The sequence below is a fragment of the Sander vitreus genome, chromosome 7 (genome assembly GCF_031162955.1).
Source record: "Sander vitreus isolate 19-12246 chromosome 7, sanVit1, whole genome shotgun sequence".
Taxonomy (NCBI): domain Eukaryota; kingdom Metazoa; phylum Chordata; class Actinopteri; order Perciformes; family Percidae; genus Sander; species Sander vitreus.
Window position 1 is genome coordinate 28,810,679 of NC_135861.1, and position 15,485 is coordinate 28,826,163.

The window sequence follows — 15,485 nt, forward strand, 5'->3', positions numbered from 1 at the left end:
CTCCTTTTTAGGAGGTGTGACAACCTTCGTGGCCTTGTATGACTATGAGTCTAGAACGGCCTCAGACCTGTCATTCAGGAAGGGTGAACGCCTCCAGATAGTCAACAACACGTAAGTAAAATACAGAAAACGATCACATGCCCTTTTTTTTTTTTTTTTTTTTAAATCCATCTCTGCCACATGCACACACAAACACACTCAAGAATTGTCCAAAAACACGTATTTCATATACATACACTGTGTAAATGATATGGAATAACTGCACATAGACACGTCCACAGATTGTCTGTCTGGCTGCTTTGCACCCCGAAATGCATGTCACTTATCGTCTCTCTAAGACCCACTGTAACCATAGGAACGGGCTTCCCTCACAAAGAGCTCGCAGAAACGTGTCAACTGGCACATTTCTGCACAATCTTTTGCTTAATTCACAAAGAACTGACTACATCTCGCTGCTCAGCCCACCGTAGTAAGGACATGGCTATTTGTATTGTTTTTTTCTGAGAAGTAGACACAGTGCGAGACCCAGTTACCAAACACAAATCTAACCTGTTTAAGAGGAGTCATGCTTGGTTTTTATAAAATATGGGCCTGCTCTATGAATCAATAGAGGTGCAGTGAACCATATACTGTAGTGCTGCTTGCCCGCTAACAAACTACTGACCTAGAAGGCAGCAGCTGAGGACAATAGAGGATTATCGCTGCATCTGGCCCCTTAAGCCAAAGACCTGGGTCATTATTGGGTCAAATACACCCAGAATCCATTAAAAATCTCTAAGACTAGTTAACGGGTTGTCACAGTCAAATAAGGTGTCAGTCAGGCTCGTCTTAGCTGTCTGATTGGTCCAGTTAAATGATATAGCCATGCACAGTGATCTGATAGGCTTTTGTTGTGATAACATCCGAGACGGTTTAGAACCGAGACACCCCAACTCAAAGTAATTTCCTGTATCTGTGTCACGTAGGTTGCTCCACTGCCACTCCTCTTTAGGAGACTAGCGGCAGGTCCTGAACGGGAACGCAGATTATGAGCAATTATTTCGCCCCATAGTCCCCAAAGTAAATATTGGACCTAATTTTTCACAAGTCACATATCTCCGGAACATTCTGACACTAAAATGGCATTTTTCAGACGAATCGGGAGTAAATTAACTTTGTTCCAGACCTGTTTCTGACTCAGGAACAAACTCTCGCGAGATCTGGCAACACAGAGAAGCTAACGTCAGCTAACGTCCATGAACGCCTTAACAATTTTCATGATGCTAAATATGTCTCTTACCTGTGTAAATATGTAATGTTAGCAAAAGAAAAATATGAATTAATTATACACTAACTTTTCATCCATCCCCATGAAGTGTACACTTTCAAACGAGGCCACGCCCATTTCGGAGACAGGAAGTGTAGGCCGTTTCGTGCAGCGCATAATGCGCTTTCTTTAGTTATAGACAATCTTTTATATTATTGTGCCCCATGCATGTTTTTCACCCTTTTGCCCTAATCATTGTGCCTCTTTCATCTGCAAGTTATGTAGCGGTTTCAATATTTTACATTCATTGCTTTATGCACTGTATTGGTTGTGTTATAAGTCTGTTCTGTGTACTCTGCTATTCTTCCACTGCTCATAACATGCTCTCTGTATTTTCTTTAACCCCTTTCTTCTCCACCATTTCCCTTTCATCTCTCCTTCCATTTCTCCATAAAAAAAAAAAAAATCACAATTTTTTTACAGGAGGAAGGTGAACTGCAGGTTTGTGAAGCTTCTCTGGAATTGCATTTGAATGTGCCGTTTGTCTGCCTGTGTGTTTGTATCACCTGAAGCATATGTAGCACTTTTGCACTGTAATACCACCTCACTAGGAAGGCACCGACCGACCACATAACTCTGCCCATGCCCCATGAGCCCTCAGCACTGTAGTCACGGGAAGTTGGTGCAAAGCCTTGCAGCACTGTAATCAATTCAGGTTAAATGGAGGCAATTAAGGTAATCAAACCGTAATTTGATCTGCAACCGTTGATCTTATTTAATACTATTTTAACATTCGAATATATGTTTTATAAAATGTATTTTAAGGGGTATTCAAAAAGTTCAACGGGAAAAGTATTTAGGGAAATTTCACAGCTGTTTCACAGTTTTTCAATCAACATTTATTGAAGTTTTCCAGTTCAATAAATGCAACATCTTTCCAAAAAAAAAAAATTGTGTTTGTTTTCCATAATCGAGCAGCCCTAATTTGGATTCTCTGAAGTGAATGTCGTGCTGCAAAGCAACTCACTCCCTGATGATGAAGTAGAATACAAGCACCATCCCTCCCTGTTGTCATATCCACACGAATGCATGTTTTTGTTTTAATACTTTTATATAACCTCCAAATGTATATTTTAACAGTAGAGATGCCTGGCCTTGCATTTATCAAGCTTCTCCGTTAGCAAAGAGCTCAATTAACGTTGGGGGGGGGGGGCGGGGAGATCAGCAACAATTTATTTATACTCTGAGATGCTTGATAAACACCAGCCCTGTAAGTCAGACGGAGTGTTTTATTTGCGTGGTGGATGTGCGATGAGCCTCGGTGAAGCTGTGTGTTTTCCTTTCATCTATGCAGAGAAGGCGACTGGTGGCTGGCGCGCTCCCTCACCACCGGAGAGAGCGGTTATATCCCCAGCAATTATGTGGCTCCATCTGACTCCATCCAGGCAGAAGAGTAAACTTTTTTTTTTCTTTTTTTTCTGTCTCTTGTATCTTTCATCAAGCACAAAGAAATACCACTCGCATGTTTGATTCTTAAGACTTTTCTTTGCTTTTTATCTTCAATGTGAATTTGAAATGAGAATTCAAAGGAATATTTCGACACATATTTGCTTTCTAAGAGTTAGATGAGAACACCGATACCACTCTCTGTAAATAGGAAGGTACAGCCAGTTAGCTTAGCTTAGCTTAGCATAGAGACTGAAAACGGGGGCCACTGCTTGCCTGGCCTCTTTCCAAGGTAATGACGTCTGCCTACTTAAACCTATTGACACACTATTATCTCGTTTGTTTAATCATTATAAAAAAACAGAAGTGTAAAAATGTCATTTTGTGGCTTGAGGAGGGGGGGGGTTATGTGTGGGACTATTTCTTGGCTGGGCACAGCAACTTCCTGGAGTCTCAGCTGGTTGCCTGGCAACCTCACAGTCAAGACAAGACTCCTGGAAGTCACTGCGCCCTTCAGAGAAATAGTCACGCTCATTATCCACTGGTAGGCGGATTTCTTTTGACAGAGCCAGGCTAGCTGTTTCCCTCTGTTTGCAGTCTTTATGCTAAGCTAAGCTAACTGACTAACTTCCGGCTGTAGTGTTGTATTTATCGTACAGACATTTGAGTGATCTCAATCTTTGCATCTAAGTCTCGGCAAGAAAGCAAATGAGCGTATTTCCCAGAATGCGGAAGTATTCCTTTGAATGACTCTGGTACGTTTACTGTTTTCTACTCTTGGGAGAGACATGCACTGCAGATCTTTACATGCTAACCTGCTTGCTTACACAGTCAAGCCACACAAACTACTTTTTATACTTATACTTATACAACTCAATTTCTCACTTTTCCTCCTGCCCCTGCAGTCATCTCAGACTGACTCTAGAGTCCAGGTAAGCAGCTGTTGCACTGTAGGCATTAGTATGCATTGCATCTGGAATGCAAAAATAGAGTTTCACTGCACTTTCTTAAAAAAAACCCATCAGCAACCACTCACACTCGCTTCGTCATTTCTTCTCTTCCACCCACATACATCTTCTTCCCCTCACCAACCTGCTCCTGTGTGTCCCATCTTCTTTTTATCTCAACCTCGCCAGGTGGTACTTTGGCAGAATCACTCGCCGCGACTCCGAGAGGCTGCTGCTAAGTTTAGAGAACAGGAGAGGGACTTTCCTGGTTCGAGAGAGTGAGACCACCAAAGGTAAGTGTGTGGAGCCAAATACTGTACAAAGAATCCTCATTAATGCTGCCTCTATAGACCGTAGGGCTGGGTACCAAACCTCAATACGTCTCAAGTCTCGACCAAAATGTGTTCTCGACATCACATGCTTTAAAATGAAGAAATGAAGAAAGGGGTTTTGTAGAAAAACGTGTTGATATTCCCCAAACTAAGATGTACGGAGGAGGATTAGGGCAACATGACATTTTTATTTGAGTACTGAGTTTAAAGATTTAAGTTAAAGTCCACATTTATTTCTATTTCAAATTTTAGTGTAATTTTGAAATTTTACTGAAACACTTATATAGCAGAAAATACCCAGCTCTATTAAACAGTAGAACTATACTACCTGGGGCAGTAGACCTAATTATTTAGTTAATGATATACAATCCTACCCAGAGAAAAAAAATTTTGTCCAGGAAATAGAATTTTGACTAATACCATTGATTACCGGCGTTTTTTCAAATGTAGTAGTGTTTTTGTAGGATCCTTCGTGTTCTTTTCTTTTCTTTTTATGAACTTGATCTGAATCTCAGATCTGTCTTACCAAAATGCACCAAGGAGAAGAAAGCAAATTCTGCCTAGGATTAAGACATGACACCCTGCTGTTCAGTGTGCGCCCCGCTGCGTCGCGTGGCGGTGTGGGTACAGAAGAGGGACCAATCAGGCAGATGGAGAAAGGTTGGATGTGACGCCTGTGGGACTGGAGATAGTTCTGATAGGCAGCTGCTCTGCACATGTGCATTACAGGATTCCTGTAGTTTGTTATTACTGGATTTCTGACGTGTGCATTTTTTTTTATTTTTTAGAAAACAATTAGTTTTTAGAAATGTCTCATGATATATTTTACAACTTTTTAGTTTTTTGTAAAAGAGAGAAAAGAAAATCGCAACACTCGCAATACTTCTAGAATCGCAATACAAATCAACTACACCCATGTATCGGGAGAGAATCGAATCGGGACAAAAGCATATCGTCCCAGCCCTGCTATATACTGTAGCTCTGCATAGAATGAGAAAAGGGTCAAGGTGGGGAGGGATGGAGGGGAGGCGAGTCAGTGGGGAGGTACTGGGTGGGTGAGCCCGACAGAATTAGGTCAGTGTGGAGCTGAGGATGAAGACTGTTCAACCACAGGCCATATCACCCAGTTCAAACATTCAGAGAAGGGGGAGGCATGGCCTTGAGCCACTTTGTAATGCCGTTTTGTTTTCCACCCGACTGACGCTGCCCTCTGGTGGCGTAGTGAGCACATTTCACCAAAACCTCAAAGCCTAATTTCTCCATTTTATATCCATGCAAACAACCGTGTCACCCCGATTTTAATTTGCTTTTATATTTTTGTCCAGATTATATATATTATATATTTCCCCCCCCACGACATGCATTGTCCCATTTGCTTTTCTTCTCACCAGGTGCCTACTGTCTGTCTGTGTTGGACTATGACAACACTAAAGGGCTGAATGTGAAGCACTACAAGATCAGGAAGCTGGACAGCGGAGGCTTCTACATCACATCCCGCACGCAGTTCAGCAACCTGCAGCAGCTTGTCAACCACTATCGCAGTCAGTTCATGTCAAATTTGTTTATTAGAGGGTAACTTCGTTATTTTTTGTTTTGTTTTTTTAAACCTGGACCTTATTTATTATGTTTTTGTGTGTAAGTGACTGATGGGAACAACAATCTTTGAAATTGGTCCAGTATTAAGCTAGATCGCTGCAGCCGGCAGCGGAGAAACAAGTTAGAAGTTATTGGGCAATTGCGCACCTTCAATTTACGTCCACATAAAAACATTCCCGAAAGTGCTATCGCCAAACCCACCAGACTCCATGGAAATAAACAGTAATTTTATCATCGTAAAATACACTCAAAGTCGGCAGAAACCAAATAAAACTATCAAATACATGAAATGAACACATAATTTACTAATTTACATGTGGAAATATGCTGGCTCTATATACGCTAAAAGGATTGTTTATTTAAATGGAGTGTGGTGGGTTTGGTGATAGTGATTTCTGAGCTGTTTCTGGTTGAACAAAAAGGACTTAACTTTTTAACAAAAAGGTCTATATCTGTAGGGATCCTTTCCATAATGTTGTCAGACACTTAGAATAATAATCTGAGCCTGTCAGTGACAAAAACGGCACTTTTATTGGACTGACGATGCACATTTCAGTTCACATTTCACATTTCGGCTGCCCGTTACAGCGTTCTCGCTCAATACTGGACCAATTGTAAGATAGGGTCCAAGTTTGAAAAAAAAACAACGGAATTACCCTTTAAGTCACACACTGCCTGCGTTTCTTGTACACCGAGAAGAATATTCTGTGATTAGGATGGATTTTCTTTTCCCACATTCCGTGTCTTGTGTCGTGTCCCCCAGAGCATGCTGATGGGCTGTGTCACACTCTATCAGACGTCTGTCCGGTACTGAAGCCTCAGACTCAGGGCTTATCCAAGGATGCCTGGGAGATCCCGAGAGATTCCCTCCGCCTTGACCTCAAGCTCGGACAGGGCTGCTTTGGAGAGGTCTGGATGGGTAAGCCGTGCTTTCTCGAACAAATCTCCAAAAGCCGCTGCTGATTTTCTGGTCTTTCTGTGGAGACATTTGCATTTTATTGATCACTGAAAAGGAAAGTTTCAAGGCACACTCCCACTTCCAGTGAAGTATAAAAAAAACTATGTGAAGACCAAGAGTTAAATTCTTCCATACTCCTTTCAAATATTTACCCATCTTTTCTCTCTAATGCTTTTGTCATTGCTGTAGCATGTAACTGACATCCCCCCGCTCAGTAAGGAAATACTGTATTTCATGACTCTGGACAGTTTAACAGATGATCAAAGGCAATAAGCATCCATCAATATTGTTCCTCAGCAGATGTACAGCTGGCAGTTGTCTTTTGTGATATGGGATTTGATTGATAAATACCACCAGTGGCATGTTTAATTAAAGGCCTGTAATTGGATGTGCATTACACTGTACATTGTATAGGCCTGTGGGTACCAACCTTTTGGTTAGATGTACTCTACCCCCACAGCCTTATCAGCTTAACTTCATCAACACCAGCCGCCATGTTCCAAATTAAAAAATAATAATAATAGAACTCAAAATGTTACCACATCTCCCCTTCCAAGCAGAAAAAAACGTCTGCTAAATTCTGCCGATTTTCAGATTCTGTTTGGGTCTGTTAATGATATGAAAGTAGATATTTTACAAAATGTAGTTTTATGCAATTGAACTGTCCACTTCCGGTCGCGCGCATTAGAGCGGCATGCTGAAAAACGGCGTCCTCCAAGCCCGGAAGTTTACAAAAAAATAATGATCACAGAGAATTAAAAAGACAAACTGCACAAGATATCTTTGAAGGGGAATGAACTTACGATCTGGATCAATAACAAAAAAGAAGGACTGAAACACAAGATGGGAAAAACAATAGGCAGCCTCGCGGACAAAAACGCCAGGAGACAGTGAAGTTACACAACTGATGATTGAGCTGAAAAACTCAATCACAACACAAATCAAGGACTTAAGAGCAGAATTCAAAATGTATCGAGAGGAAAATGAAAGAGATATGGAAAAAAAAAACTGTCAATGTAAAGGTTGTTTGCATCAGTAGCCTACATGTACCACTTTGAAATTAGAGAAGCTAAATGCTTTAACCATTTATCCAATGTTTTTGGCTATTTCAACCATTTATCCATCACATGACTGTTAACTGTGCAACTTCTTTGCTTTTTAATAGATAGTTTTCACATACTCATATTTGCAACATTTGGTGTTCAGGTGTTATAGCTACTCCCAATCTTTGGCTACTGCAGAAGTACCCCATGGTGTACAGGTACCACTGTTTGTAAACCACTGCTAAGGCATTGTTGTGTCCTTAGCAGTGGTATTGGTAATTTGTTTTAATGCCACTCTATGCTGGAATCTTAGAATTGATTGCCTTGTAACAAGGAATACTGCTGTGACCTTCATCGCTCATCAGGAACATGGAACGGTACAACACGGGTGGCGATAAAGACTCTGAAGACGGGCACGATGTCCCCTGAGGCCTTCCTCCAGGAAGCTCAGGTCATGAAGAAGCTGAGACATGAAAAGCTGGTTCAGCTCTATGCTGTGGTGTCCGAGGAGCCCATCTACATCGTCACAGAGTACATGGGACAAGGTCAGCATCGACTTTCACATATACACACATTTCTATCGTAGAACTCGGGGAAACAAGTGACGTCATTGTGGTTTTTCAAATAATTGTAGCCTAGTTTGAGTGAACGTACCTACTGAATGGCGGTAAAATACCTGTGTATAACGGGAGAAAAACTAAATCAAGACAAGCTATGAGGCATTTACTGCCTACAAAAACAAATACATTTAAACAAAATGTAACTTTTAAAAAGGTTGAAGGATTCTGAGGCACTCGGGAGGGTAAAGTTTAAAAAGCCTTCAGCATTTTCTTCGCTATAAAGTCATTAAAAACATGCTACATGGGGCGCCCGGATAGCTCAGTGGGTAGAGCGGGTACCCATATATAGAGGTTTACTCCTCGACGCAGCGGTCCCAGGTTCGACTCCGACCTGCAGCCCTTTGCTGCATGTCATTTATTTTCCATAGATTCCTTTTAACCTTTTTAAACTTCCATTTTGTTTTAAAAAATTTTTAAATAAAATAATAAAACGGCACCAGAGGGACACTTTCTACACACCCGAGCAGCTCTCTCCATGCAGACAGCATTGTGACAAAATGGAACTTTATTTTATTAAATACGCTTCATTATGTACAGTATGTACAAAAATAGAAGAATAGAAGATTTATAACAGCAATAACATGGGGAATTTGACACTAAATAAACGCTGAAATGACCACAACAGCTCCAACAGTGTTACACTAACCGTCAGTATGTCTCCTTGCCAACAGGTAGCTTACTGGATTTCCTGAAAGGTGACATGGGCAAGATGCTCCGCCTCCCCCAGCTGGTGGACATGGCCTCACAGGTCAGCACAAAGAATTTGCTGCTGCATAATTTAAATCACTTCATAATACTCTCGTTGGTGTTTTCCTTAAGTGTAGACAACTACAAAGCTATATGTCGTTCTCAGATTGCTTCGGGGATGGCTTATGTGGAGAGGATGAACTACGTGCACAGAGACCTGCGAGCTGCTAACATTCTGGTGGGAGATAACCTGGTTTGCAAAGTGGCTGACTTTGGTCTGGCTCGCCTCATTGAGGATAATGAATATACTGCCAGGCAGGGTAAGACCACAGGAGGGTGTTGCTAGCTTTTAGCATTTGTTTTTTTGTACGCTTGTTTCTTTATGTAGCACATTGCTCCCCACCTTTTTATATTGTTACCTCTTAAAATGAAGTCATGGGGCGCCCTAATAGCTCAACTGGTTGAGCGTACCACCATGTACAGAGGCTCAGTCCTTATCGCAGTGGCCCGGGTTCGCTTCCGACCTGCGGCCCTGTACTGCATGTTATTCCCCCTCTCCTTCCCCCTTTGCTGCATGTCATTCTCTCTCTCTCTCTCCCTCCCCTTTCCTGTCTTCAACTGTCCTGTCAAATAAAGGCCAAACATCCTATTTATGTTTTATCGAAGTCATATCTATTTGTGACCCCACGTTACAGGGTATCGTGCTGTGTATGTGGGTTATGAGCAGTCCAACCAAAGGGATTATTCCCCCAGAATGTCTAATTTTTTTGTTTAGATCTAAGGAAGTTAAAAGATCCAGTATTTCAAAGACCATAATGAAAAAAAAAAAAAGGTTTTCTTTCTCATCCCTTCAATCATCTCATGACCCCTCAGATTTGAGTCCCAACAACCAAGTTGGGAACAACAGATGCAGCACCTGTAGTTATAAAAGTGTTTAAGGAAACTTTATGATTTTATGCAACTGATGTGATGTGTCTGTGCTACCATGATCTCATATTAACTTGCTGATAAACCTGTCCTCTTGCAGGAGCAAAGTTTCCCATCAAGTGGACTGCTCCTGAGGCTGCTCTGTACGGCCGCTTCACCATTAAATCCGACGTCTGGTCATTTGGGGTCCTGCTGACTGAACTGGCCACCAAAGGCAGAGTGCCCTATCCAGGCAAGGATCTGGTTCTTTTTGACATGTGTCAGTCTGAGAGATCAACCTGTGTATTTTAGGTTGAGTGCATAGTGCTTTTATCAACATGTTCCACCAGTCCAACCGCATCCAGATTCATGACTCAGAGTCTATAGGCCTGTGTCACACTTCCTGCTTCCAGAACGCAGAGTAGGGAATCCGAACTTCCGGTCAACAGTCCCTTTCTCCATAAGGATTTAGATTATCAGCCATAATGTCTAAACAATCCGTGGTAGACTGACCCCGAGCTACTTGGTTGTGAGACTAAAGTTTCTGCTCCTGTAGAATCTATAAGTCCGTATGAAATCAACCTTGTTTTAAGAAAAACATGTTTTATCTGCGATCGTATGGAGAAAAACTACACTACCCACAATGCTATGCGTAACAGCAACGTCTCTGATTGGTCCAACTCGCTGTTACCATAGAAATGTTTACCGTACCCGCGAAACCGTGAACGGCTAGAGCGAGCTTCTACCATTGAAGTCTATGATAGTTTCTGTACACCGGTCTTGTACCTTTTTTCCTTTTTTGCCGTTTTCAAAAATGTTTTTTACTTTGAGAGTGTTCATTTACAATCCGAACCACATCATCGTAGGTGACTTCAGGCAGGTTGCGGAGAGACTTGGTCCAGCAGTATCTATCGGGCTCCGCCATTGTAAAAAGCCAACCGGAAGAGCCGTATCCCCACTCGGAGACGTTCTTCCGGTCTTCAGTTGTTGTGTAACATAGGCCTATTAGTCATAAGCAGGGCCATATGGAATCTACAGACACGGAATTTAGCAGAATGTTCCATGAGAATGTTAAAATATCTTTTACCCAAGCAGCGCCCTGGTAGCTCACCTCGTTGAGCGTGCGCCCCATGTACCAAGGCTCAGTCCTTACCGCAGCGGCCGCAGCTCCGTCTTTAGCTGTAAATAAATGCCCAAAAAAAATTCTGCAGCTTTTCATTCTGGATCACCGCTGAAACTGTAAAAAAAAGTCATAAGGTCATAAGCAAACGTATGATTGAAAGTGCGATTATGTGTGACTAACATCATACCTTTGCTCTCCCAGGTATGGTGAACCGCGAGGTGTTGGACCAGGTGGAGCGTGGCTACAGGATGCCGTGCCCAGCAGAGTGCCCTGAATCCATGCATGAGCTGATGCTGACCTGCTGGAGAAAAGAGCCAGAGGAGAGGCCCACCTTCGAGTACCTGCAGGGCTTCCTGGAGGATTACTTCACCTCCACGGAGCCTCAGTACCAGCCGGGAGAGAACTTGTAACTGGGCTGCACGTGGAAATGTGCATGCGTCATGCATGTGCAAAACTGAGCATGTGCATCTAATACAGAGTGCATGGACAAGTATGTGCGAGGGTTACGTATGTACAGTATAACGGGGCAGAAAGCCAACTGCATTCTGGGCACAATCAGTAACTCTAAGGAGTATCAGTGGGACATCCGACCAATCTGCAACATTCAGTTCCTGCCTCTTTCCAAAGTCATTGTCATGCTCTCCAACATGTCAGCAGCTCTGAAGCAATGTTTTCAAAGTAAAAGACTAAACTGTGGTATTATTTTGAGTTTATCCTACAGTACTGTGTTATTTTCTTTCAGTGAAATCAACACCCTACACACCCAAGCCGGTTTTTCTACCTTCCTAGAGTTTGTAAGGGGCCCTAATAATATACATTTTCCATGCACTTTTCCTTTGTTAACTCACCTAGTTTGCCAGCTTCAACACTGCAATTGACCCCAGACTATGACTATGTAAAATACTGCATATGGGTCAAACATGGTAGTCCAGAGAATACATTTTGGATAATGTGTATACAATACAATACAATACTATAACAATAAGTGTTGCCCTGCTGAAAGCACCACTTCAGGAGGTCTATTTTTATTACATTTTCTTTGGGAAACACACATGCTCGGAGCCTGTCTTCCATTTTGACAAGTAACTATTTGGGACGTACAATAATTTGCCAGAATATTTTGGGTTTTATTTGGTTATTAGACCTGGATCAACTGGAATATGTTCAGGTAAAAATATTTTATTTTACAATCATGCTTCCCCTGTACAACATTTTGGCTAGTGTTTCACTGCTGTGAGATTTAGTACTAGAGTGTAGTCTCACTCGCCAATAGGACAAATTGGTTTATCGCTGTGACCAATATACAGCTCAACTCAAAGAAGAGAAGACACAGAGTCTATCTCTCTATTTTCTAATTGTTGACTTTTCTTACAAACAAATGGCTACTGATCACTAACGGTCATCTCAGGATAGAGATGGAGAAGACTAGAATTCTGCTGCAAGGATTTTTGTGCCAATGAAAGTCTCTTTTGTACTCTCTTCTACTGTGTAAACATGTATTTTACTACTCTACTTTTCTTACAATGAAGTTTGAGTTGTGTAAGCAGTTCTTCTTCTTAAAGGATAATCCACTGTTTTGGGATCCCGCACCTGTGTACTGTACCAACCGACTTACCAGAAAAGGTTTCAAGGTGCTGATTTGTTTTCAAGCATTCAAATTAAAATCAGGGGAATCTTCTTGTCTCCTTTCAGTTCTAACCTTCATTAATGTGCAGATTTCTATATTTTATCAACCTCAGTATGTCCCTAATTAGTGCATCTTTGTGCACAATCGTACACTGGATATATTCTGTTTCTGTGCTGCCAAATGAGCAACAGAGCGATCCTGTGCTGAGTACGGCTATGCCTTCCTTCAGCCTGCAGGAGGCAGACCAGAACGCATTCCCATATGCATACATCATGTATAGCAAAACAATTGGCATCTTGAAACTTAATTGTAAATATCCTTATTGTATATATCATCTTTATAATTTATTCCTTTTAAAAATAACCCAATTGTTTATTTTGCCCATTGTTCAAACTTTAATGTTTATGGTACTTTTATGGGTTGAATAACATCTGACAATAACGATATGTTATAGAAACACTTTCACATTACAAGTATGTTGTTTCTGTGCACATATTTTCTACATTTTCAGTATGACTTGAATTGGTGAACTGCTCCGTATCCCCTGAATGACAACGGTTGTGTCTTGCCAGACACTGATCATCTAGCAGCATTACGCCTTCCCATAATACAATCAAAACCACAAGTGTGTGTGTGTCCGTGTGTGTGTGTCCGTGTTCACAATCGCTCAATGGTTTGATTGACGTCTCCAGCTTGTTGTTCATGAAGCACTACTCATTATGATTACATAACTCCATACAGAAGAGGGTGTGGTGCCATTGTTTATTTTGCCCATTGTTCAAACTTTAATGTTTATGGTACTTTTATGGGTTGAATAACATCTGACAATAACGATATGTTATAGAAACACTTTCACATTACAAGTATGTTGTTTCTGTGCACATATTTTCTACATTTTCAGTATGACTTGAATTGGTGAACTGCTCCGTATCCCCTGAATGACAACGGTTGTGTCTTGCCAGACACTGATCATCTAGCAGCATTACGCCTTCCCATAATACAATCAAAACCACAAGTGTTTACATCATGATAATGTTCTAGTCATTTTGGTGCTGCTTCAGAGACTGGTAAATGAGCAGGCAATCCTGTGTGTGTGTGTGTGTGTGTGTGTGTGTGTGTGTGTGTGTGTGTGTGAGTGTGTGTGTGTGTGTGCTTCCACAATCGCTCAGTGGTTTGACGTCTCCAGCTTGTTGTTCATGAAGCACTACTCATTATGATTACATAACTCCATACAGAAGAGGGTGTGAGTGCCACAGCGTTTGATCTCCGTGTAACATCTACTGTGTCCTGTGGACATGGGCTATGCCACAATTAATGCATTTAACCTGCATGGGTGTAGTCAGGCTGTCTGGCATTGTCCCCTCATTTGTCTCATTGAATCCTCATGAGCAAAGGTGCACAAAAAAGATCATATTGTATGCAGCCTTGCTCACAAACCAAGGACATTTCCTTTTGGGTTCTGTGGGTCTTCTTTCTGGCAATGCAGATATTTTTTTAAATCTCTGATATTCCTATATACTCTTTTCTACTGTATCCAATGGGGATTTTCAGATACATAGCTCTTTGTTAAATCCTACTGAATATTGTTCAAATTTGAAAGTACGTTTGAATAAAATTTGTATATTTCAGACTGTATCCTATGGTGTTTGAATCAATTTGGTCTCCATAATCAGGAAGAGCTGACTGAGTTTGTGTCTGTGATCAAAGGTCATAACCAATAATTGACCTGCTTTTTACTTTCAGTTGTCAGTTGCCTCAATAAAGGTGTGAATGTTTACCAGGTGTTCCCCACATACAGCTGCAGTATCATGAATATTGTGAACTAAATCCACAATTTGTTGAAAGTGGCCTTACAATTATTACAGCATAATTCCATTCAAGTGGGAATACTATGTTTTTTTAAAATGCAGAAAGTCAATAATGTGTTTCTATCGATATGAACATCGGAAAAATCCATGAAAAAATTGTAGTCATTTTTTAATTTTGTTTTTCTTTATCAACTGTGTAGTATTGAGATGGTAACACAGTGCTGGAAGTACTCAAATATTTTACCCAAGTAGAAGTAGAAATACCACAAAGTATATCAGCAAAATGTGATTATACTCATGATGCAGACACTTGTCTGTGTTATATTATTATGTTATATGAATTGATTATTATTACTGATGCATTAACATGTTAAAAGCTTTTCATGTTGGAACTGGTCGAGCTAATTTCAAATACTTTGTACAATTTGGGTAGTTTAATCTGTAGGCTTTTCGTTTGTTTTCTGTTTTTATCTGATTACATGTTTTGTATGTAAAATCACCATCTGCAGAGTAAACACTAAGCATAGCTGTCACAAAAAGTAATCATTTACCTCTGAAATGTGGAGTAGAAGTACAAAGTAGCATAAAACGGGAATAGTCAGGTAATGTACAAGTACCTCAAAACTGTTTAATCCTATTGCTGTTTGGGTTTCATCACATCTTTACATCGGGACTTTTCCATGAGAATTCCTTATCGATATGATTTTGAGCTGATGGAATGTTTCAGAAGTCAGATATAATAAATTACGCACTAGTTTAGTTTGGGGTCTCAGAGACCCCATCTGTAAAACATGGTTAAATACAATGGGTTTTCGTATTGATATTATTATTGTTGTTGTTTATTTCCAAGTAGGTTTACATATACAAGAAATTTGTTTTGGTGTATAGGTGCATAGACAAGAACCATAATTATAGAATAGAAAAAAAAATACAATATACATTTTAAACATGTATAAAATGAAAATATGTACAGTACATATAGGCAGGAATGTGCAAGAATATATTTCAAGGGATGTGCAAAGGTTCACAGTATTAACAATAAAAGAATATGCAATGTACAATGTATTATTATTATTCAGTGTGTCGATGTGTTGCAATTGTAGCAATCGGCAGAATGACTATTATCCCCCCAACCCACTTATTATT

At 40.7% G+C, this 15,485-nt stretch overlaps 1 protein-coding gene across 3 annotated transcripts in view; it reads left to right on the top strand.

Annotated features, from left to right (window-relative positions):
• src (v-src avian sarcoma (Schmidt-Ruppin A-2) viral oncogene homolog) overlaps positions 1 to 14,166 on the top strand; it is a 38,247-nt gene extending 24,081 nt beyond the window's left edge. For all 3 annotated transcript variants that reach the window (XM_078255822.1, XM_078255821.1, XM_078255823.1), the window contains 10 exons: positions 12 to 111; positions 2,601 to 2,699; positions 3,829 to 3,932; positions 5,363 to 5,512; positions 6,331 to 6,486; positions 7,934 to 8,113; positions 8,860 to 8,936; positions 9,042 to 9,195; positions 9,903 to 10,034; positions 11,106 to 14,166. In XM_078255822.1, coding sequence (XP_078111948.1) covers positions 12 to 111; positions 2,601 to 2,699; positions 3,829 to 3,932; positions 5,363 to 5,512; positions 6,331 to 6,486; positions 7,934 to 8,113; positions 8,860 to 8,936; positions 9,042 to 9,195; positions 9,903 to 10,034; positions 11,106 to 11,314 — 1,361 coding nt within the window. In that variant the 3' untranslated portion in view covers positions 11,315 to 14,166. The remainder of the gene's footprint in view (positions 1 to 11; positions 112 to 2,600; positions 2,700 to 3,828; positions 3,933 to 5,362; positions 5,513 to 6,330; positions 6,487 to 7,933; positions 8,114 to 8,859; positions 8,937 to 9,041; positions 9,196 to 9,902; positions 10,035 to 11,105) is intronic.
• The last annotated feature ends 1,319 nt before the right edge of the window (positions 14,167 to 15,485 follow it).